This window comes from Strix uralensis, chromosome 6 (assembly GCF_047716275.1).
Source record: "Strix uralensis isolate ZFMK-TIS-50842 chromosome 6, bStrUra1, whole genome shotgun sequence".
NCBI lineage: Eukaryota > Metazoa > Chordata > Aves > Strigiformes > Strigidae > Strix > Strix uralensis.
The window spans coordinates 41195879-41220349 of NC_133977.1; the positions used below are offsets into that span (position 1 = coordinate 41195879).

Below are 24471 nucleotides of genomic sequence, written 5' to 3' on the forward strand. Positions count from 1 at the left end.
AGAAGGATGCTCACAAAGCCATGATACTCAAACACTTTGCCTGAAGATGGTTCTTGTTGAAGCACGTATCACCTAATCCTTCCCCCAAGCACTGCGGTTGTCAACCCTTGGGTCACTTCAGTTTGTGTTGTCTTCTGAGGGATGCTCAGGCTCCCACAAAACAACAAAGGGCAAGACTGATGCCCCAAGAAATCCCGTGAGTCAAAAGAAGAGGAGAGGAGGGACCAAACACACTGGCCACGACGTGGCTTTCTTCATAAGCACTAAAATGTCCAGATGATCCCAGTACATAGAGGGAAAAACATTCTTCTATTTTTTTTCCGTTCCCACCACGGTCATTATGAGTCTGGCTAATGAAGATTGCTCCTGATCCCAAATATGGTGAGAGGTTGAACATATGTGGACGACGTACCTTGCAGGATGCTGCTCATCTATGACACACCTGATTAATTAAATACAAGACAAACACTGCACACAGTCGTCGAGGTTTAATGTCAGCTCACGACTAAGCCCCACGCAGCCACTCGCTCACTCTCCCCTGGTGGGATGAGGGAAGAGAGTCAGAAGGGTAAAAGCGAGAAAACTCTGAGTTGAGATGAAGGCCATTTAATAGGTACAGCAAAAGCCGCGCATGCAAGCAAAGGAAAACAAGGAATTCATTCACCACTTCCCATGGCAGGCAGGTGCTCAGCCATCTCCAGGAAAGCCAGGCTTCATCTCACCTAACAGTGACTTTCAACACTGTTTCCAGCACAAATCTAAAACACAGCCCCACATTAGCTACTACGAAGAAAATTAACTCTACCCCAGCCAAAACCAGCACAACAGTACACAGAACAGACTGGTCTTTCATTGTGTCTTTTACAGTCAACAGAAATATGTGATCTCTTTTGCGGACCAGTTCAGGTCTCAGGATTGAAGTCAAGATGTGACCATTGCAGAGCCCATCTCTTTTCACCTTCAGTTTGGGGATATCATCACAGCAAACATCTATGGAAACTGCCTGGCACTACTCCTGTATTGTTTAATCAACTATTCTATGAATTTATCAAATTCCTCTTACATTTCAATAGTGTTTCAACAGCCATTTCAAAACTAAATGCTTCTCAGGAAAAAAAAAAAAATAAAAAACAACTGAAAACCTAAACAAACAACCTCCCTACACACACCCTTTTTTTTTTTCATTTCCCATCTGAGTCATTTAGTAATGACCAATTTATACCTAGTGGATGTTGTAAGGATTATCCTGAAACTTAAATAATTCCTCCTCTTTCATGGCATTTATCCTCTGACTGTATTTATAAAGATTAACATATATCCCCTTCTCAACCTTTATTTTGCTAGGACAAGTGAACCATACTCTTTTAATCTGCTCTTATAATACAGATTCTCCTAATCATCCTAGCAGCCATTCTCTATACCTGTTTCACAGTTTAAATTAATCATTCTTGAGCATGGGTGACCAGAACAACATTCAATTTTTCTGTGCTTTTCACAGACACACCAGTCTGTATATTTAGAAAATATCTTTTCTATTGCATACAAGGATCACATAAGCTTTTTTTCATTTGGTCTGGTGCAGCTATACTGCTGTTTGGTGCATCTCCAAGATGACTACATGTCTGCGTGTTCTTTACATTTTGTATTTACCTCCATGGCCATATAGACTGGTCCACTATTTAGCACAAAAGTGACCAAGGGAAGGAAGACCTGCTTGCTTCTCTATTTAACATCTAAGAGAACCATCAGCTGGAGATGAAAAATGCTTAGAGGCTTTAGAAGAGAACATGGCTGTGAGCAGCTTTGGGAGGTTTTTTTTGAGATGCAAAGTCATAGAAATGAAGACACGTAACCCTGTCGCAGAGCATCCATGATGAGTATTCTGGCATAGAGAGGGGAACATGCCTAAAATCAAAGCCACCCTGGAGAAATTAAATCAGAGTCTCTTCAACTGGTGCAGAACCAGCACTAAGACACCTGTGGTTTCTAGTCAGTAGTAAACTGAAAAGAGCTGACAAGGGAGGACAAGTGGAAAGATGAGGGCTCTGGCATGATGGTGAGACATTACATATCGTTAGTCTCACAGCTAATTGGACATTAACAGAAATAGAGACAATGTGGTCTGCTGATGAGTCCCTTGGTTGTAAGGAGGGCAGGAAATACATACGGTAGGCCAAAGACAGTCTTTAATTTTCTGCAGGCCTCACCTGAGTGCTACTTAGGAGCCATCTTACAGGAAACTGCCACAGTTTTATGAGGAATCTACTCTAAAATTAATCACAGGTTGGCTGATTCAACTTAGTATCTAATTCATTCTTCCTGGCTATTGTTAGTGCCTATAGCACTGCGTGAAAAATAGACTGAACATAATAATATCTTGTTATACAATATCCAAAACCTCTCTGCTGCAAATACAGATTTCTCAACACACAAAATGCTTTTTAGCATTGCTAAAAAAGGCAATCCAATCCAAAGATCTTTTCCCGTACATGCTTGAGGAAAAGAAGCTGAGAAAGCGTTCCTGGACCTGGATCTCCCATAGCTCTTCAACTAGCATCCCAACTACTTGGTTCTCATAAGCCCAAAACTCTGATGAACCCTCATTACTATTTAGACACGCATCTTTTCAATAGTAAAGTTGAACAGCCTCCTACCTTAAAAGCACTTCTGGTACGTTTACATTGGGATTTTCACATTTTTAAATGTATGCTATTTGAATTATTTAAAGGGAAGAAGAGGAGGATTATTTCATCTGGGAGTCACAACTGAGCAGGGGGAATGTCCAAAATATAAAATATTAAATATTTGCAAATGCAACAGCAAAAAAAGTAAAAACCTAAACAGATTAAAACGCTCCTTGCACAATAAAGAAATTATCTGTGATTTGGCAAAATTAAAAATCATTTAACTTCATCCCATTTGGTTATGTATAAATAAAACATCTGTATTAAGTTGTTCTTGTACATTACATAAAGGTCATCTCCACAGGACTGGAGAGTTATGTTTCCTCTTCAAACTTAAAACTGCGATTTCATGTATTCCATCGTGTAATTTTGTTCTCTTTTTCTTTATTCTCTGAAATTCCTATAGAACATCTTAGTATCTTCTCCACTGACATTTCCATCTAACGGTACCTCTGACTTTAACTTGAATTGGTTGTCTGCAATCTAGCACACAACAGTGCTCAAAGCAGATCCAACCCACTTAAAAGTTTTAGTTTCACAGTTAATAATGATTTGCAAGGCTATCTATTCCACCACTCTTTTAAAAGGTTCTGCTTTTTTGGATTTTGGCTGTTTCGGGTTCCCCCCCCCCCCCCCCCCCCCAAACTAATACTGCATTCAGGATGAAGCATGGCTTTTTTCTAAAGGTACTGCCATTCCCCCACGACCGGTAACAGATATTCCCTCATTCTCCTAAAAACAATTTCTGAAAACATTTTGTATTCTCAGTGAAGAATCTCTAAAAACTCTGACATCCCTTCCTATTCCTTATCTCTTCTGCATTTTTAGCACATCACCTACTTTCTTTTCCGTTATATTACAACAACGAATGCCCGGAATATTTAAGCAATAAGTTTCTGTCATTGCCTCATCTAGCAACTAAGAAATAATATGCCCAACACGACTGCTTCCCTCTCTGTTACAATTCTGTAAGCATGAAATCACTTTAAAGAAAAACAAAAAAATCCACCTCCACTTCTATGTAATATTCATGAATGTCATAATAAAAAATATGGAATTGTTCAAACGTTGAGGGGCAGTATTTTGAAAAGGAAAACTCAGCAGGGAAAGCCTTGTCTATAAAAAACATCTTTCACACATGCGAAGGATTTAAGTCTGTACCTTCACATGGATTGGAACTGAATTGGACACAGCCACACCGCTCGATAGCCAGCATTTAGCTTTGTGTGCCACCTCTTTCCATCCATGTTAATGTTGTACCCACGCCGAGCGCCCTCCGCTCCCAATGACTGCAGTGAAAATGAGGGTATTTAGCACTTTGTAGGATCCTACCATTAATCAATAGCCTTTTGCACTTTGAATAGAAAAAAAAACCAACCAAAACCCAGCTTTACTTTAAGTCTGCCATGACAATTTTAACCAATTAAAATTTAAACTTCACTGATTCTTATTACAACAATTTGATGCAAACTCTGAAAGCATTTCATGTGTGAATCATCCTGTATGGGGATGATATTTAACCAGATGCCAGCCTTGAGGAGAAAGACTCTGCTGTGAAAGGAAACAAGAAAGAACAGAGGGAGAACTGAGGCAGGAAGATGGAGAAAGCCCAAAGCAGGGTTTGCATTTATTATGCTTTAAAAAAGCTAACAAAAAATCGTATCAAATCAATGAAAACTTTTGTTATTGTGGAAAATTAAAGTAAAAAAATATTATTGGTTTTATTCTGAGTAAGTACAGTTGAATTATTGTATTACAGAGAGACTAATCCCAGAAGAATTAAAAGCTCCATCCATACCAGTTGCTGATGAAGGTGTCATTTTTGTCTCCTCTCCCATGACATCCCTCAACTTCAAATGCCCACAGTTATTACAGCAAGGTAGTCTATTCTCTTTACAAGTTGCCGAGACATTATTATGCATGGAAGTGCATAATAATCCAGTCCAGTCGTGACTCTACCACTGACTTCCCACATGAATATGCACGAATCAATTAAACCTCTGAATGCATCAATTTCCTTCTCGAGTAGTAATGATAATAATAATAATAGCTGCCCATTGTATAGGGCACTGCATGTAATATTTTTAATGCCTGCTAATGAAATGTGCTATTAATTATTAGAATGTGGTTTGTTTTTGAAAGCCAAGTACCAGCGTGTCTCAACTTTGTATTCAAAGTGACACAACTTGAACATTTCTAAAAAACTGACTATGGGAAGTGCTTACAAGTATTACGGCAAATCCTACTTAAAAATCAAATGGTATTTAAATCAGTCTGAGAACTTTTAGAGCTTACCAGCTACAGTGCAGAGAAATTTGCAGCTAAGGGGTTAATCAGATTAGATGGGAGTGGTTATAGGCTCAGTGCCACAGGTTTTGCCCTTTGTGGCTTCTCACATCCCAGACTTGGAAAATATGAGCTGTGATACTGAGAAAGGTAAGAAGCCAGCACAGCCCCATAGTGATAAATGAGTTTGCATCATCTGTCATTAGAACTTCCTGCCAACAGGGTCATTCCCTATTAAATTACCACTTGTCAATGTTTAAAATACTGATTGATAAATGACTGTGCCAAAACTGATAACACGACAGCTTTTATTTTCTAATATTCTTGGTTACCACATTCTGCTACTTCAAGATACAGATATAGTAGGTTTTTTTCCAAGTACTTTAGCAAAAGACAATTTAATCTAATACAAAACTAACAGGTACTGTATAATGATTGGTCCTGATATACATTACATACTATTCTTCTTGCCAAAATAAACCTACTGGCGATTTAGCGATATGGGTAGATCCAAGTTTCACATTTCATCAAATGCTAGTAATCTGTTTTATCAATATAAACTGCATTTTAATGAAAAAATTCTTTTCTTCAGTACACTTCACTTTTAATGCCCCAGAGTATAATAATTCGTTCATGCTGTAGAACAAGAATGTTTTACAAGACCTTAACTCTCCAGAGAAATTTCTCTGTAAATACAAAATGCAAGTTTTATGGGAATGTGTTGTATGCAACATGAGCAGTACCCAACATAATAAAAAACTAGGTTGTACAGAGAATTCTGCTTAAGTATCCTTGTGAGCTATTGCGAGACTAAATGGTTATTATGATAGCGTTTAGTGGAATACCTATACGACAGATAAAAGGGAGTCAGTAAAACTACTTTTGTCCCTGAATAGATAAAAAGAAATTAGTTTTCAGAAAGTTTTGCAAAATGAATACCTCCCAGCAGCCTGTTCAGCCGGGCTCTCCTCTAGGAGGGCATTCTCGGTCTGCTGCTGCTGGAGAGTTCAGGAGACATTTTGGGGGGAAAACAGGAGCGTTCTGCCTGAAAGACCAGGCTGGGGCAACAGCTACTCTTCCGTGATCCACAGAGAGAATGGAAACTCTTGCATCATCCCCAACCTCCCCAGTGGCTGCACATGTGGAAGGAAGTATCGTGTAAGAAAGCACCACTGAACAAGGGTGCTTGAGACACCTTTCATTCAACCTCCCAACCCCTTGCTGTAGGTGCAGCTACCTGCAGTTAGCACTTATACCGGAGATGCAGAAGGTAACCGACCCACCGCCCAAGGCTCCAGAACTGAAAGACCCCATTTTATGCCCCTTTTAAGCCAGTACTTCACTTTCCTCTCAATCTGTGTCCCAGATCTTGAGAGCATCCCTCATGCTCATTGCATAACTCTTAGCGTGCCAACACCAACCCTCAAAACCTGCTTGCGGCAGGTGAGGAGGAAAGACATGCAGGGGAGTAATTTCCATCACCCAGTTCTTCAGCAGCAAGCCCCAAGGTAGGAGCAGTCTATTGGCATTTTCTAATTATGCTAACTACCCATAAACCGTGGTGGCAGGGAGGCTATGCCTACCAGAGAGAGCACAGCGCACCATGGAGACGCCTGAGCCACCACCAAAGGCAGTAGCTAGCCTCAGTACCAGAATCACTGTCATTAGCATAGTACTCCACCTAACCTAATAAATGCTATTTCACTGGAAGGCTAATTAGCCAAAAACTGCTCTTCTAAGGTATACTGCTTCTCATATGCAAGACAGTTCACTAGAGCTCACTTGGGTACTGCTGCTGAGCATCGCTCTGTTCAACGTAGACACGTCCCTAGAGCCCATCTATAGCTTTGGGCTCTTGTGGATTCAAGTCTCTCCTTGCTTGTTGACATCTGTATTTTTCCAGCACAGGAAAGCTATTGTATAGTGTTAGGATTACAGAGGAAGGGGGAGCCTCTTAGTTATCTAAACAGAGGTCTGAAGTTCAGCCCTGCAAGCCTGGTGCAAGCGATGCGATTTTTTTATGTTTTATTTCCCCGAAACAGGCTCCCCTACACGTGACAGTCACATTTCTGTACAAGAGATACTGTCAGCATCTTTTAAAAACTTCTGCTTTAGTCAGGAACTCCCTTGACTGGCCCTAAAGTACTCTCTAAATTGGCAAATTCTGCCTCTCTTACACTATAACTAAAAAAACATAAAATCAAATGGTTGAAAATGTCCTGTTAACTGTACTAAGTTGTAAAAGCAAATGAAGAAACAACAGTCTAAAATCTTTAATTCTACTTCAGAACGTGTAACACAGACAGTACAAGATACTCGCTAACAAGTTCCACTTAAAAAGAAGCTATTTTTATTTTCTGCTGTAATCCTCATCCTCTCATGTTTCTTTTATATTATTCCACCTTAGTCCAATGTGCATTTTGAGCTCTTAGGAACTTTATTTCATTCTTGCTTATAAAAACATCTTCCTTTTCCACCACATTGTGATAATAATAAGGATATACTACAATCTGAGGAATAGGAATAATAACCAAAATCTATATTACAATTCTCATTGAAATGAATTCCAAGGAGTACCTAGTCTGACCCCGCTTTGCCGACTGCCACAGACAGTATGGATGCAGATGGGCTGAGAGAATTCATACAAAATATCAACAAAGACCTTGCAGAGGAGTTCCAGCAGGGTCTGCTGGCATATGGAGATGCGAGTACCAAAGACAACAGCAGCAGAAATGGCATTTTCTTCCTAGACCTTAGTTTTCCAGTGCAAAAGTGGAAACAGATTATATCAAAACAGACTCTATTGATTGTATAGAAAAAATAGAAATAAAAATTTATGATTTTATTTACATTACAATAGAAAATATACCGAAATTAAGCCAATGACAATGTAAGTGGGAACTATGACGCATTTAATTCACTGTGTTATAAAACCTCAGTCTGATAGGCAGCACATATGGCGCATAAGATCAGCTACTGGGCTACATCCCTTACAATACCTACGCACTGTGAAGTGACAGCCTTAACCTGGAGTTTTATTTGTCTCCAAGCTTAAATGTACTCCGATATGTATTTCTACATAATATACTTCATCAGAATTTATGAAGAGGAGAATTCCAAGTCAGCAGTGAGAGAGGATAAGTATATACAGAGTAGCTGTGGCATCACAGGATACAATATGGAAGCTAGTCATCGTCAGAACCAGAAAACAGGAGGATTAGGCCAGTAAATTTCTTATTCTGCTAAATCCTCAAATCCTTTCATCTGTTCTCATTGTCAGATACGGACCACAGTCTGGTGGTTTGCTCTGGGAACACCAATACATGCCCTTATGACAAGTATTTATTAAAAAGAAGAATCTTTATAAAAAAAGCATTGATAGCTTCCCCTCAAAAGTAGAAAAGCAGTGATCAGATAAGCATCTGAAGTACTTAAATACACATTACACATATGTATAATGGTACCTCTAGTAGTATCCACAAGTATTTCCTAGGGTATCCTTCATCATTATACCTTCACTCTTAAGTGATCATTTACTATGCTGCTTGTGCTAGCTTGTGCACCCATCACCGACAGTAATTGTATTAAAAGGTGGATACGTTACAGGATTAACTCATGGGATAGGCTCCTTTATTGCACTGGTTTTGGTCAAGGGTCAGATATATTTTATTTTGCCCTAGAATTGCAGTATTAATCTAAAATAATCTTAAAAAGATCACCATCACATGCATGAGGATGAGTTCTTAGGTCAGCCCTCTCCTAAATCCAAATCAAGATTACGTTTAAGACACAAACACACCCTGAGACATTCACACTCAAAATAAAAGAGGTCAAAGGAAAAAAAAAGTCACCCTGGTTATTTTGCCTTCAGAATTTTTAAATATTTTCCCAACATCTCAGCAAAATTATGCATTTTAAAAAGACTGCAGGCACTGAAATGATTGTCAGTCATGCAAATAATCACTTACTTACACTGTATGAGTTTGGTTTGGATAAAGCAAATTACCATTTGAAAATAACTTGAAAAACACTCTGGGCTAAGAGCTTGCTTTATAAATTTTAGCTTGGCCACAATTTTTCTCAACCTTTTTCTCCTCAATCTCCATTCAGTTGCTATACTAATACAGTCTAAATTAAAAAACAGCATTCAATTGCCACAGGTGCATTCAACGTTATTTAAAACATAATCTTGTAAAGAAATAGTAAATATTGGCTGCAGCTGAAGGTCAAAACCCAACGAACTTCAGAGTTATGCAGAAGCAGTCCTTTCTTCTGCTTTTTTTTCCTGTGATGATATTGGGCTTTGTCTAAAGAAACCCAGATCTTGCATCCAGAGTTAAATGTTGAAGTAAATACATATTAGAAACAACAGAGCTGATATCAATCTGTGTTTTTAGTTACCCTGCTGAGAAAGTTTTACAGTCACACAGTTGTCTATGAACATCTTCATTTTGTCCATCACTGATGAAAATATCTTTTTGATACAATTTCGAGTGCAACAAGCACAATAAAAACATGAAAGCTGTCCTGCTCTGTGAGATGAGATTTAACACAAGAGCAAGACATTAAGAAGAGCACACAGTAAGATGCGAGATCTTCCTCCTTTACCAGTTTGGGTAGCAGTCTAATGATTTTGCCCACCTAATCACCTTCTGCTTTGGACAAATGATCACTGTATGTATGACTTCAGACTAATTTGTCAGGTCTCGTTTGACCCCATTTGCCAGGGCTGACAAGTCCAAAAGAGCTGATTTAATATATGAGACAGGGTTATCACAACTTCATCTCCAAAACTAGGCCTGGGCGACATGATTTCCTAAGGTATGCCAAAACCACGAGACCCTTTTAAAATGGCTCAATATCAAATATGCTGAGCATCCATAGCGTTCCCTTGCTCTTGAAACACATGATCTCTATTGAAGCAATAGTAGATGCTCAGAGATATATAGGTACTGACCTCCACCTCCATCCAGGCAGCCAAGTCCCTAAGGAACACTGGAGGATTTTAACCCACTTGCCAAAAACATAGGTTTAAACACTTAACTTTGGACGTTGACTTCTAAACAATTTGCATCAGCACTTTAGAATATAAAGTCATCCAAGATACTGAAATGCAAACCCTGCAGGGTGAATGTCAACAGAGTGCACAACCTTAGCTCCTATACTAAAAATCTCTCTATGCCAAACTACCCCAAACAGATATTTAGCCTTTGAAATAACTGTTAGTACAAGCTGGCCAGGGACAAAGATCTCAAGTGTGGCCAGAACTTACTATCAGATCAAAAGCCATACTCTCGCAGAGTCATTACAGTGCTTTCCATCCTCATTTCAGCAAAAAAATGTACCCAGAATCGTGTTGGTTTTAAGAGTATAATCAAACTGCAGAATCATACTCTATTTAGTGCCGGTCCCATTGAAGCAAAGTTCCTGTTCGGTGGGAGAAGAGTCCCTTATAACAGGAAAAACAATTGTGCCAGGTTTAATCAAAAGTGAAAAGGATCTAGCGAATGTTCCCTTTGAGCCACATAACCCACCGCTAATTTCAAGACGGGCTCTGAAACGAGGGTAATAAAAAACGTCCTTCAGAGTAACCGAGGAAGACTGAAGAGCAACTACTGCTACAGCTAATGCCAACATCTGCAAGTCTGCTCCCTGCTACTGGGATGCTTTTCGCCTACCTGGAAAGCAATAAAAGATGAGGTAGGGGAGGGAGGAGGGAATAAAATCCCACTGCAACACACCGAGGGAAATATAGCTTCTTGACTACAGGCTTATCACTTTTACTGTTCTCTAGCATTTCTTTCTCCTCCTTGACCTCCCCTGTACAAATATATACAGAGCTGAGAAGCGGGCAACTCCTTAAAGACAAAAACAAGTGGGAAATAACTAAAACAAGTGGGAAATCACTCATCCTGAACAATGCAAGTTTGTACGACACACACTAAGGACAAGCTCGCCAGATCAGACGCTGCCTGAATAGCCTCTGATTATTGAAATACATTTATCAATTAGGGGATTTGCATATTATCAAACTCTTTCATTAACGATGCTTTAGCTGATTAGTTAGAATGTCACCATAAATAGAGAGTTTTGACAGGCTGGAGGCAATTTATGACGTGGAAAATGTACTGACCTGCTCACATCAGGAAACCTGACTGGAAAATAAAGAACTTGGCACTTTGGTCTGATTATTTTTTCCAAATCCTTAGGTCTGTGGTCAGGAATCAGCTTCATAAATTTTCCAATGGATGTAAGAAACGATTCCATATTAAAAGCAGAGTTGAACACCACAACATCAGCAACCAAACTGTAAAAAGTGGTTAAGATTAATGAACGTACTGCTGCTGCAAAAGGAACAGAGTAATTCTACATGCAGTGGAAATAGGATATGTATTCGCATAAACAAACAAAAGGTGCAAGTGGAACGCTAATTAAAATCAGCCTTTTCACGTGAATTAGGAATAGTACTTGTACCTTAATCAGAAATGTCTTGATTTCTGTTTATTCACTCTGAAATATTTTTAAACTTTAAGTAATAAATTACTGTTATTAATCTAAAGGAGCACACCATATTCTATCTGTGGGTTACTTTTTAGTCATAAAATGGTAAGAATAGTATTACTGTCATTATCTCTTAAAAGAATTATAAACAGATAAGGCCCACTGTAATATGACTTTTGTAGAAGTAAACTTAGAAGAAAATGAAAATTCCTTAGAACTAATCCTTTGCACCAAAGGACAACTTACCTTTGGATAACCTACCTTCAACTGACATATGTGTCAGGTATCAGGATACTAGACAAATAGAATGTTGTTTTAACCTATGCGTACATAATCCTGATTTTAATCATATATTCACCAAATAGATATATAATAATACATAGTGCACAGTGCCAAAAAAGAAGTTTGAAAAAATTTGGCATATTAATGCAATGTTGTGTTCTTTACTGCTGTGTTTTAAAACCAACCATACCAATAATTTTAAGACATAGTTAAATGATAACGTAGGTATTATTTCTCCACTTAAAACTCAGCCTGGAGAAAACGAGAAGCTATCAAAAAACCTGAAATATCTGGAAGTTTATCCTGGAAGTGCTGACACAATCTTAGCTACACTGGCAAACACACAACGCTAACGGAGGTAAGAAATACTTTATGGCCAGTTGGTTTTCTCAATATGTTATATACTGTAATACAGACCTATGGGTCATAAGATACATAGAGGACACGTGTTCATAAGTCACCAGGCTGGTGAAAAGTATATTTGAGGTGAGAGGCTGTCATTCATCCTCACTGCATCTCACTGCTGTCTGGTCAAGAAACACAACTGACACCGCTCACCAAAGCAGCAGGAGTCAGCAGGAAAAGCAAAAAAAAGAACACTAGAGAGAGAAATAATCCTTTTCAAGAAGGCTGTGGGAGCTGAAATGCTTTCAGCAATCCCACCCTCTACCCCACCTATTGTTTTTAACCCACTGGTCTCCTCGGTTTTGTACAAAGGATCCAGGCATCTATTCTGCACTGATTTACAGATGACCTGAGACAACGCAGGAGCCCGGCACGTTTCTTTGCTGCTCTCTGACATGTAGGAAAGGCTCCAACACCATCATCTCTGTTTCTCTTGTGCATGAAGTCTTATCTGCCCAACTTTTTCCTGCAGGCTCTGCATATCACTGGCAAATTAGAAAGATCCCTTCACCGTCACTGCCTGAGCAGCTAAAAGGAATCTCAGCCATCACTGAAAAGTGTGATTTTATTACATTAACTCTCTAGAAACATCAGGGAGAAAAGAAAAATTCTCTTTCTTAATGATCCAAAGCCCCAACTTTGGTCCAAACTGCTCTCATTTTAATTGTCTCCAAAACCTCTAAGCAAAACTGGAAAGATACATTTTCCCATTTCTAACAGCTTTGGAACATGGCACTTCTTTGCAGATGACCAGTAGTTACAAAGAGCACAGAGGAGATGGCTTCTATCTGCTGTTAAAAATGGGGTTTCTGCAGCAACAGAAATGAAAGATGAATATTATGTAATTACATGGAGAAGCTACTGGAGGCTGAAGGAGAGAGAATGAAGCATCTATAGAAGTCTTTTGGGTTTTTTTCCTAATAAAATAAGATACTTTTACTATCTTAAAAATGCATATTTTGAGGATAAATGTTTGTCAGCTTACAATAGATGAATGAAAAATAACTGCAATAATAAAGCAAAATATATGTACAGAAAATATCCCTTGCCTCAGGACACATCTTTTTGTTATAACATCTGAAAATGGCTGGTCCTGATTTCAGCAGATCTTTCACTATACTTTTCCCATCTTTACTGCTCAGTAAGTGAACCATGTTGCAAATGCCGTGGCAGAAGCAGCTACAGAATGGCCAGAGTATACACAGATCATTATCTGAGAAATTTCAATATCAACTGGCTTATACTATAAAGATGCAAAAGCTTAACTTGTACCTTGAAGTGCTTGATCCTTGTTCCTAATAATTCTCCAACTAACAGATAGGCGAGAAAGATCATGGAAATGAATTTATTTCAGTTCAAAACAACTGAGTTTTGCTGTTTCACTTAGGTTTGTACAGTGCCTAACCACAATGCTTCTGAGTGTTGCTGTTATTAACTTCTTTCATTAACTCAGATTCGAGAAATACATTTGTTTTTAGCAACAATAAAGGACCACAGCCTTTAAAACATCTGGGTATTTTAGCACTGCACAATTTCTGAATAGTAGATGAAAGAAATATAAGGATTTATCTGGTATGTTTACTGCCCTCTCTTCACAAGAAAAGTGTTGCAGTACATTTTAATTTCTGTTTATTTCCCTAAAACCCGCTATATAATTTCAGTTGGATGCAGTAAAAGCTATGGCCAAGCAGGAGCTGATTAGCTGCAGCTTTGCGAAGCATCCGTGAAACAAAGCATCTCGCTTACAGCCAAGACACCGGTCAGAATCCCCACCACTAATGGGTACGCCACGGTAGCCCAATATAGCTGAGGTGGACTTTATATAAGAAATTGAGGTGAGTTTATAGAGCAGATTGTTTCTGTCACGGCGCTTTTATCAACCTCTCTTCAGGACTTGTGCTGGTACCTCTGTTTGCTACAGGGTCCTCATTTATACGGAGGACTCAGGCTTAAGATGCTGCAAGGGTGTAGGCAGAAGAACACCTTAAATAACTTGGAGTGGTGCGAAAAACACCTACCACGAAAGAATCTGGTTGTATCCATACTGAAAATCCCTTTCCTGGCATTTCTGGACAGGATATGCCAATTGGTTCTCATGGAAGTAGAGGACCTTTTTCAATTTGCCAAGGTCAGGGCGGAGGGCAGCGAGTTCAGCCAGGTTCAGCACCGAGCTTGCAAAGAGGATCCTGGAAAACAAGGAGAGCAGTGTTTACTGTCTGTGAGCGTGCTTGCAGGGGTCACCCCTTCCCCTTCTCCCCCCGCCCCCCCCAAGAAAAACATAACCCCTATAGGGACACATCAATAGCTAAGCCTTAATACCATGTAGCAGCATTCGAAGTTTTGATCTCTTAAAAAGCAGCTGCTAAGAACCCAACTAGAAAAGCACCGAATCTCATTGGTCTTCCCAGCTCGGTTACAGAGAGATGCAAAATAAAAAAAGCTGGATGGATTTTATTGAAAAAGGCAAGAAAAGCTGTATCTGAAGGACAAATGGAACAAAGATAAGGCTGACTAGGGAATACTTTGCTTGCCAGTTTCATTACACTTTACTTCTTTATGCAACCGACTACTGAAATTCAATATATGAGCAGGAATGGCACATGTTCATGTTATGACATAAACCCTTTTGATTTATGCAGTGCACTTATCTAGTATGGTCTGTTTTTCTTTTATTTTTTTCACCCTTTTCCTGTTTTATTTTCACATTTTTATTAGCTATCCTCTATAATGAAATGTTGTTTCTACCCTTGCACCCCAGTATTGCCATAGCACTCCTGCTATTCCACAGCCTACAACACTGCACGCATCCTTCAATTACAGAAACCAGGCACAAACAGCACTAATAAGTTATACAGGGCTAAGATTGCAGCTTATCAGGCTATCAGAAAATTAATCTATTTAAATGTGTAATACAAAATTGTGACCCTACTGTAACCAGTGGCAGATTTCCCTTTATTTCACCAAAAGTATGTGAGCACCTCCTGTCCCCTGGCTAACGCCGCTTTCAAGCAACCTGAATCCTGAACCTACAGAGAACTGCAGAGCTGTAGACATTTGTGTTATACATTTCTCATCATAAGGGATTAAGAAAAAAAAAAAAAATCTATCAGGTATTTATTGAACGTAAAACATTAAGCTTTAATAAACTATTTTTCAACATAGCATGGGTTTTTTTTGCTACCCACCATTTTAGCGGTTCTGATTCAGAACTGATTTATACAATGTTTAATTCTTTTAAAATCTTTCCTATTTTTATTCCTATTCTTCCTATTTTTACATGGATTTTGTGTACAAGATTACTGCCAAACCGACATCACTAATGTTATAAACTTCTGATTCTGGCTGTCAACCTTAAAACCTGTGAACTTTCCCAAACATCCATATATATCATTATCACCTACGCTAACATACACCATTCTTAGATAATCTGTATCTACAGAACAAAGACTTCCTAGAGAACAGATCCTGTATCCATCTTCATCAACCTGAGTCAATGCTAATCTGAAAGGCTTACGAAAGTAAGAGATGAATGTTATTGCCTTGTTCATCAAATATTTGATCGTTCTAAAGGGACTGTCAAACAGAATGCCAATTAAGATACGAGCTTGGGTTTATTATGAGCCATACCAAGAGCAAAAAATAGTTTTACGTAAGCCATCACTTATTTGTCATGAAGAGTAATAACCTCTGGACCTCATAACGACGTGGGTGCCAGACGCAAAGCAGAGGCAGGAAAGCTTCCTACAGGCGATGCAATAGCCCTGCTCAGAGACTGCTGCGAGTTTAGCACTCGAGTGACAAAGAAAAATACGATCAGGAGAAAATGTACCCCCCAAATATTACAAAAATGAGGTGAAATGATTGTTTGGCAAAATTCTGGCTATTTCTGGATTGCATTACAGTTTACCCTTTCCCTTACTGATTTGTCAGAAAACTTCTTTCTGCAATGAGTTAGGAAGAAAACTGAATTGATGCAGGATAGCATCTATGAACTTGGCTGTGTTTGAAGGAAGAGGAAAAAAAGCGATGGCACATTGGGATTGGAAACATGGGAAGCAGCTCAGAGCAAGGCACAAAGGAAGAGTGAAAGAGAAGACAGTGGGGGTGCCAAGGTTAACATGATGACTGCAGAGGAAAGGGCAATGGGGAGCACGCCAAGAGGCGAGATCCAAGATTTAAGCTTGGACAAAACCGTGTAGCTCTGAAATATCTGAAGTCGCTCAGATGGACAAAGGAATAACTAGGATAAGAGTATGAAAAAAAGATGGTTACATCCACAGGAAAGGAAAACAGTGTTTGCAAGTAGTGGCTTAGACAAACTGGAAGAATTCAATAGCATCATTAGAGAGTGCTGGAGGCTGGCTTCTAGTAAGGCAAGAAAGGCCAAAAACTTGGAAAGCTTGCGAGATAGACCCAAATTTTCTCCACTGTAAATGGGAACTGAAAAGACTCAACTAACAAGCAGATTGCTTATCACTGCCCAGCTCATCAATAAACCTGTGTCAAGAGAAAACTGCTGTGATTACTAGCAAATTCAGATTTGGAGCCTGAAATGACACTGCTTATGTTTCTTACAGCAGGAAAAACATGAAAATAAAACCAGTGGTAATATGATTAGAAAACACCCTTCCTGATTCACTCGCATGACTTCACAGCATTTCCAGAATTTAAACCAACAAAGATGAGATGCTCTTATACTTGTTTCTTTACTGGCATAAGAGCTGCTAACTACCAGCAATAACCAATTTCTCTGGCATGATAAGCTTAAATAACACCTGACAGCACGAGTCCCGCGAACATGCCCACAGAGCAGCCGTGTACGTGGCTAATGGACTCACGCAGGGCACTGGAGGATACGCTGGAGTGTGTTTCCACTTAACACCTATTACAACGGGAAGAAAGGAAAGTTCATTATAATGTAACGTAGGACATAAATATATGTCAGTTGTCATTCTGTGTGACATCAACTTTCATTTTACCTCGGGTTATTATTTAAGTAATAAATCCTAACAAGGTGAGCTTTATCATCCCATGGAGTGTATCCGGGAGGTAGAGACACAAGGTGATGGCAAGAACGCTCGAAACATGATAATTCCTGACAGCTGCTGCTTGAGCACAAGTTAAATTGAACAGTTTATCTCAGCATAAAGATGTTATAAGGTTTTATGTTTAATTTAAAAAAATTAACATAAAACCCAGAGAAAGCAGAGTTAGGCAATCTTTCACAAACATGACATACTACAATCACTGTATAAGCTGGATTAGTACTTATTACCATGCTACTAGAGAATTAAGCTGTTTTTAGACCACCAAAGAGCTTTAAATTGCAACTTTTGTCTCTGTAAGAGAAACCTATATTTAAAACGTCTGCTAAATTCAAATTAACAGCTACATCATTAACTTACCATCTCACAAAACCCCCTAACATCTCAACTGCTATTATAGTATTCTTATCTAGACCTATCAACGCTACGACATATAATATATACAGTACTTTTCAATAAATATATTGTGTGAATCCTCACAAAAACTGCACTGAGGGTCACATTTCTAAGGCAACTGCCCTAGCTCTCCTCTCCAAAATATCCCCAAGTATTTTACTGTGTTACAAATGACCTTCTTCCACTGAGCAGGACCATCACACATGTAGCAGCCTCACTGCCTTGGAGGCTGGCCAAATTTCAGGGCCACCATCCACGCAAGCTGCGGTTTTACACTAAGCTTGTGCTTAATCTGAATCGCTTAATAGTCCTTCTGACTTCTGAGGAACTACTTGGGTGAATTAAGTTAAGCGTGTGCTTAATTCGCACAAATATTCAGGGAAAGGAAACTGAGCGTGCTTGCAGGTTCAGAGCTGCGACATGTCCGGAGAACGCTCCGACCTTTGCTATTGTCTTCCCCATTATTTTACACCAAAGGACTGAAAATCAGTAAAATATAGAAGCTTTTACTTTTTTTTTAATTACCAGCAGACAAAATGACTAATACAGGTTTCCATTTATATCAAGCAAATTATAAAAGTAAAGGTGCTAAAGTAATTTTATTTTGCTTTATAAATCTTCTTTGTGTCAGGTAACCATGACTTACTCTTTTATAGCATTGCCCTAAATCTTTCAATTAAATTCCCATGCAACTTAACTAAAAACACATTTTGCCTTCCCCTTGGGAGACCACACAGGGCATATTAATGTATCTATGGATATGGAAGCTGAACTCTCCAATTCACCAGGCTTACAGCACCAAGCGAGTTTAAAATAGCACCTGCTTTGTACTGGAATATTCCCTCTGTCTGGCAGAAGCTCTGCCAGCACAAAGGACTGACAGACACGGTCACCGTTTGCATCGCAGCACAGGTGACCCAGCTCTCCCTGGAAAAGGAGGATTACTGTAGGATACGATCCTGCAGCCTCAACAGGGACGCTCCTGCAAAAGAAATCCAAGGTCATAAATCTCTGCTGCAAAACAACTACATTCACGGTAAAATGAGTCTATGATTGTAGATCTGGCAGTCCAGAAAAGAGGTACAAGAACTCTTCGTTTGTCAGGTGTAGTATTATGATAAAACAGAGTTAGATTTGGGTATTGCTACAAATATAAATCTTTTGGGGGGATACAGGTACTAGACAAAAGACTGTTCGTTAGATGCCACTGACTGAATTGACATCCACCCAGCCTTCAGGAGGGGAGGGTAATGCTGGAAGAAGTGGTTTTGCACCAACCTAGAACTAAAACCTTGAGCACCTGGAGGCATCAAATTCTACCATACTACTCACATTGATCTCTTTGTTCCTGCCAAGCCCCAAACATTTCTTTTTCCTGAAATTTCAATTGGCAGGCCTAACGTCATACAGCAGTCTTAAACCCTTAGGTTTTCACCCCATATATGGTTTTGTTCTGGGCATGGTCCTTGTGCACTCAGCAGAGTGAAGTCAGGGTGCCACTGGAGCCCACATGGGCACTACAACCCAACAGATTGTCATCGATAACTGCAAAACACAGAATGTTGTTGTGCCACTGATGACAGCTACATTTTCTCCAGCTGATCAGAAACCAACCAAAATTTTATATCAAATAATAGGAGCCGTTAGGGGAACCATTTGCAGTGAGATTTGGGGCAGCTCATCCTCCTGGTGAAGGCAAACGTGGTTGGGATACAAAGCACTGAACACTGCTCTGCTATGTTGCCTCCTTTAAGGTCAAGGAAAAGACAAGAGGTATGACCATAAACACATCCACCTTGAGAAACAAAGGCTTCAAAGACGATGGTGTCTTCAAGCTCCTCAAGATCAAACCTGAGGGCTTTGGTTCCTCCATCATACAGTTTCCTTGATTTTAACCCAGCGATTCAGACAAGTCCATGGATTTCGCTTTAAGTTATTTTTCAAATGTAAACTGTATATCAAATAGCATTATTAATGCCTGGAATTTTAAACAGACTGGTTATTTTTGTTTGTTATTACACACATTTTTCTATGATCAACTTGCAGAAGCTGCATTTTTACCACTAGAGCAAGAATACACAAATTGCAGTCAGATATAAAATGTTTTTCCATTTCCCATTAAACAATAGATGACTCTGAATTTCTGAACAATAAATACTAATGAGTGATAATATATGCCAGTATACAGTCCAATAAATAATAAATTAACAATAATTTTTTGACATGGAATGTACAAATGTCAAAAATGCTTACAGATATTATATATCTCATAAGTTAAGGTTTTCTAGATAGAGCATAATTTGAAATGTTTACAGAAATAATTAAGTCTTACTATTTTAACATTCTTTATTTTTCAGAACAAATCACAAGGGTTGTCATGCCTTTCATCTTAATTAAGCCAAGCGTTTGTCTTATTTATTTCTATGTACTTTCATAAACGTTTACAAATATTAATTGTAAAGAAAAATATTTTTTTCCTCTTGCTGTAATTACTATATGTACATATACTACACAGTGATAAATATTCATGGCTGTTACCAGTTCAATAGTTTTGGATTTGGGGTTTGCCTTGTATGTTAAAATACAGTAGAAATTAATAGCTTGTTTTGAACTCATACTGCCAATCCTTTTTTTGATATTTTTATTTAAAAATACATCCTCCCTCATTCTATAGTATGTTATTTTGGATTATAGTTGAAATTTTTGTTCCTACTGTGACAGACCTTAGTCACATTTCCCAAAAGAATTTAATGTCCAGAAATCAAATGTATTTTCTCCTTCTTCATATATACCATACCCCAAAAAACCCTCTAAAACTCTCTGCATGCACATCCGCTATTTGACACAGCTGGAATAGAAGGGGGCTGCATCTCCAGCCCCACCATTGCATGTCCCACCCCTTCCTGTGTCTCCTCAGGCCATCCAGATTTTCAAGACCTCTGTTAGGACCGAGGGTAGAATTTTTGAGAACCGCCTTTCTCAACGTGCTGACCACACTGATGTTTATCCAGCAAAACTAGAATGGGGCCGAAGCTGAATAACAGCAAAACTCTCACATTTAAAATATCCAAGAGGTTACATAAAACATTATTTCTCTCTCAATTCCTTCCTCTCTCCGTGGATATTTATTAAAATCACTAAGTTATTCCTAATGTTCTGTAGTGCTGCCTGCTCCTGACAAACATCTGATACGGATCATATGCCTCTAAAAAGAGAAGTTCCTCGAGCAAAATATCCTCATGAAAACAGGTTGGAGATACTCACATTCTCTTGCTCACTCTCACTCGCATGTTACATCTCTCTCAATTCCTTCCTATCCCTCTGAATCTTTATTTCAACCAGCTAATCAGAATATTTACAATCAAATCTTAGAATCCAATTTTGGGCCCAGATCCCCAGCTGACCCAATCGGTTAAGAACTGGCCTTAAACACTTACCACTATTTTCGATGACCTTTAACTCAAAAAAATACCAAAAAGGATGTGAAAACAGTTAATCGAAACTACTTTTCTATTTAACGTCAAGAAGTAAGCTTGAAAGAGACTCTCTCACAGATAAGACTTTTAGACTTTTGAGGGAGGTGTATTTTGTTTGGATTTCTTTGGTTTTTAGGCAACGACACTGAAGCTTCTTCAATTTTATTAAGTGTGGGGTACTATTTTTTTCCCTGATTTGTAATTAATTTTGGCTTCAATTAATTACCGACAGATGCACATTTTTACTTCAGTGGCCAGATTGTTCACCATGGGCTACATCATCCTCTCTGCTTCCACGAAGGGAGAGGTCGAGACCAAGCAGCTATAGCTGCGGTGATAGGGGGAAGGAGTAAGCCATGAATACACATCATCTCCTCGCTCAAATTTCGTCAGCATCAAATAACGAAGAGAAGGCATCTTATTAGAGCAGAACATAAGCAAATCAGAATAACCCACCAGTGAAAAGTAGCCACTGCTGGGAGGTTTATATAAGATGTACGGACTAACTCTGCTCAAATATATCCTGTGATGGAGCAAGAAAAAAGAAAGAAGCAAGAAAAAGAAAGAACACGGTGTCCGAAGGCAACAAATTCACCAAGGGTAAATATACAGGATATAGTGAAAAGACTTCTTTTTTAAAAAAAAAGACTTGTAAAACTGAAGTTTTACTCAATTAAGTAACATTTAAATAGCATTATTTATTGTTTCAAAGTCTGCAAATTCATTTCATTGGGTATCTTATCTGTCCAACTCTGGAGAAAACCCGAACATGTCAAATGACTGGCACGAAAAATGCAGTATGCCCAAGAGGTTGTAGCAACATGGAGAAGCCCTAGGACTACACATAACACTACTATTATGCAGTAGCAGATCTGAACAACAAATTTTGAGGACCATTACTTCACATCATCTCATGTCAGTTTGAATCCAGGATGACACAGCCAGTCAGCATCATATAGACCTCACTGCAAGCAAGATTGAGTTATCCTATCGAAGGGGAATCAAACTCCGTGTGGCACAGACCCACCAAAACAGCGAGTTTCCCTGAAAAAGGTTTATATGAATAGATGCTTGAATGAATGAATGGCAAAGTAAAACAATGGCTGATTTTCCTTTATTTTAAAAAGTCGGGGTGAACTCAAAGCTTCTCCCAATTTTCAGGTTTACACATTATATATTTTAAAACAACAGAAGACCCAGTCAGTTCTCACAATCACAGAGCTGAGCAGGGTCTTAGCACACCCATTAGTTTTACGTTTCAAGTGCCCTGAAAATCCTGTTCTCCAAAGTATTTCATACTGTTTTGTATGTTGCTTTATGTACCTTGATATCTAAACACTTCTTTTACAAATTTGAAGACTATCCCTAAAAGGAACTTAGTTTTCTTAGCAAATGGATTTCAAATTTTTCTAATATCCTACGGCTTTGATTTCATCTCACACAATCTAGATATAAACATCAAGTCCTTTAAAAAATATTTTTATGGAGGCTCTTAGCTAATTTTCCCAAAAAACTCCCACTCCAGAGTATCAACCCACAGCATAAATACTGCCTAAGAATGGGGACCTCAAGAAAAGCGGGATTCTTCCCAGAAAACTAATACAGTCCTCGAAAAAACTCAGACTGTCATAAAACCTGAGCAGCTGGCAACTCTGTCACCATGAAGTATCCATATGGAAGACCGAGATGTGTCAAACTACCCAAAACGAGTTTGGATAGTGCAGAAGATGGAATAAATAATTCAGTATCTTCAACACTTTCAACAGCAGGTAGTAGATATGCTACCTGCTTCTACAACGTGCCAAAATGTAACATGCGAGTGAGAGTGAGCGAGAGAATGTGAGTATCTCCAACCTGTTTTCATGAGGATATTTTGCTCGAGGAACTTCTCTTTTTAGAGGCATATGATCCGTATCAGATGTTTGTCAGGAGCAGGCAGCACTACAGAACATTAGGAATAACTTAGTGATTTTAATATATATCCACAAAGTGCATACTCCTTCATACACATATATAAAAAAAAGCATCTTAATCAAATATTACAAATATAAGGAAAGTGAAAATATTTATTTCTCCCCACTGCCCTTCACACTTCTATAATATCTGTTGCTGCAGCATAGTAGCAACTTCCCTGCCTTAATAAAACTGTTCAATGTGATCAGTGAACTGGCAATTGGAACTACAATTTAAATGTTTCTGCTCTATGTTCATGCAATAGTCCAGCTATAAAACCGCACTGTGCAGTGTCAATCTTCTTCCTTCTCTTCCTGTAAGAAACAGCCACACTCTGGTGCATAAGCGTACATCATTTATACCTACAGAAGATAAAGTGATACTTCCGTTCCCTAAGAAATTAAAATAAGACTATTTAATGCTTAAGAGTCTCCAGACCTGTATTTGGAGGACCAAACCCCTACCCACACGGAGAGATTTATCAACCAGCACTTCACCAAAACCACAGGAACAGCAGGTAGACCAATATTCAAAAGTGTATCAATAACAAAAATGTCAGTCTTTGTGTATTACACACTATTTTTGCCCTCTACGCTTTCTGATAAGAACATTTTTTAACTCGGCAAAGCCCATACTTGCTACTAGATTTGAAAGATTACACCAAAATGGCTGAATGACCAACTGAAGTGAGATTTCAAAGAAGTGATACAAACACTGTCCTAAATTCAAAAGCTGCCAAACATATTTCATCAGACTTTCAAAAAATAATTGTTTTGTCTGTTCTGAATTAAGCTTTAAGTGCTTTAAGAGATGTTTCTCTCCAAACATGGCTAAAGATCACAAAGGGGAGCATTTGGATTGAATGTAACCCTTCAGTCATATATTTATTATATAAAACTTGCATCACGCCTGGCATATACCGTAAGCTGTTTTATTTCCATTTACATAACATGATTTTAAGTGTAATCTGTATTGAAGTCCTATCATTTTATTTCAAATGTTACCGTAACAGGTTTTTATTTATAATGTCACCAGTGAAAGAAAAGGAATAAAAGGGTCTCAGTTTTGCACCTTGGGCAAGGCAGTTTGGAGCTCGTGACATGGGACATACGGGACCAACGCAAGAGCAGAGACGTATAGGAGAAAATTCAAAGAAAAAGAGAATACCCTAAACTTGTGAGAGAATCTGACAGTTCTGAAGCTGAAGCTTTTTGCCCATTTTTCTTCTCCAGCTCCTGGCTGAGAGTTTTGCAGGGCTAGCAAGTACATGAGTCATTTACAATCATGTTTGGTCAACTTTTACAACAGGGATGTGTTCCCTGAGTAAGGCAACCAAACACCAACACCACAAAATTTTGAAATTTCCCCCACATGGAAAAATCCAATAATAAAATAATAATGCTTTTAGGCTTCTAGATATTTTACAAATTATGTTTTCCCAAC

At 38.7% G+C, this 24471-nt stretch overlaps 1 protein-coding gene across 18 annotated transcripts in view; it reads right to left on the reverse strand.

Annotated features, from left to right (window-relative positions):
* Positions 1 to 24471, reverse strand: part of GTDC1 (glycosyltransferase like domain containing 1) — a 213501-nt gene that overhangs the window by 105020 nt on the left and 84010 nt on the right. For 16 of the 18 annotated variants that reach the window (XR_012629533.1, XR_012629532.1, XM_074873803.1 and 13 more), the window contains 2 exons: positions 14177 to 14344; positions 11104 to 11277 (listed from right to left, as the gene is read on the reverse strand). Coding sequence is in view for 16 of the 18 variants with exons in the window: in XM_074873803.1 (XP_074729904.1) it covers positions 11104 to 11277; positions 14177 to 14344 (342 nt within the window). In the remaining 2 variants the exon portion in view is untranslated. Of the gene's footprint in view, positions 1 to 11103; positions 11278 to 14176; positions 14345 to 16996; positions 17041 to 24471 lie in introns of those variants that run through there. The other 2 variants (XM_074873806.1, XM_074873799.1) reach the window with 2 other exon arrangements.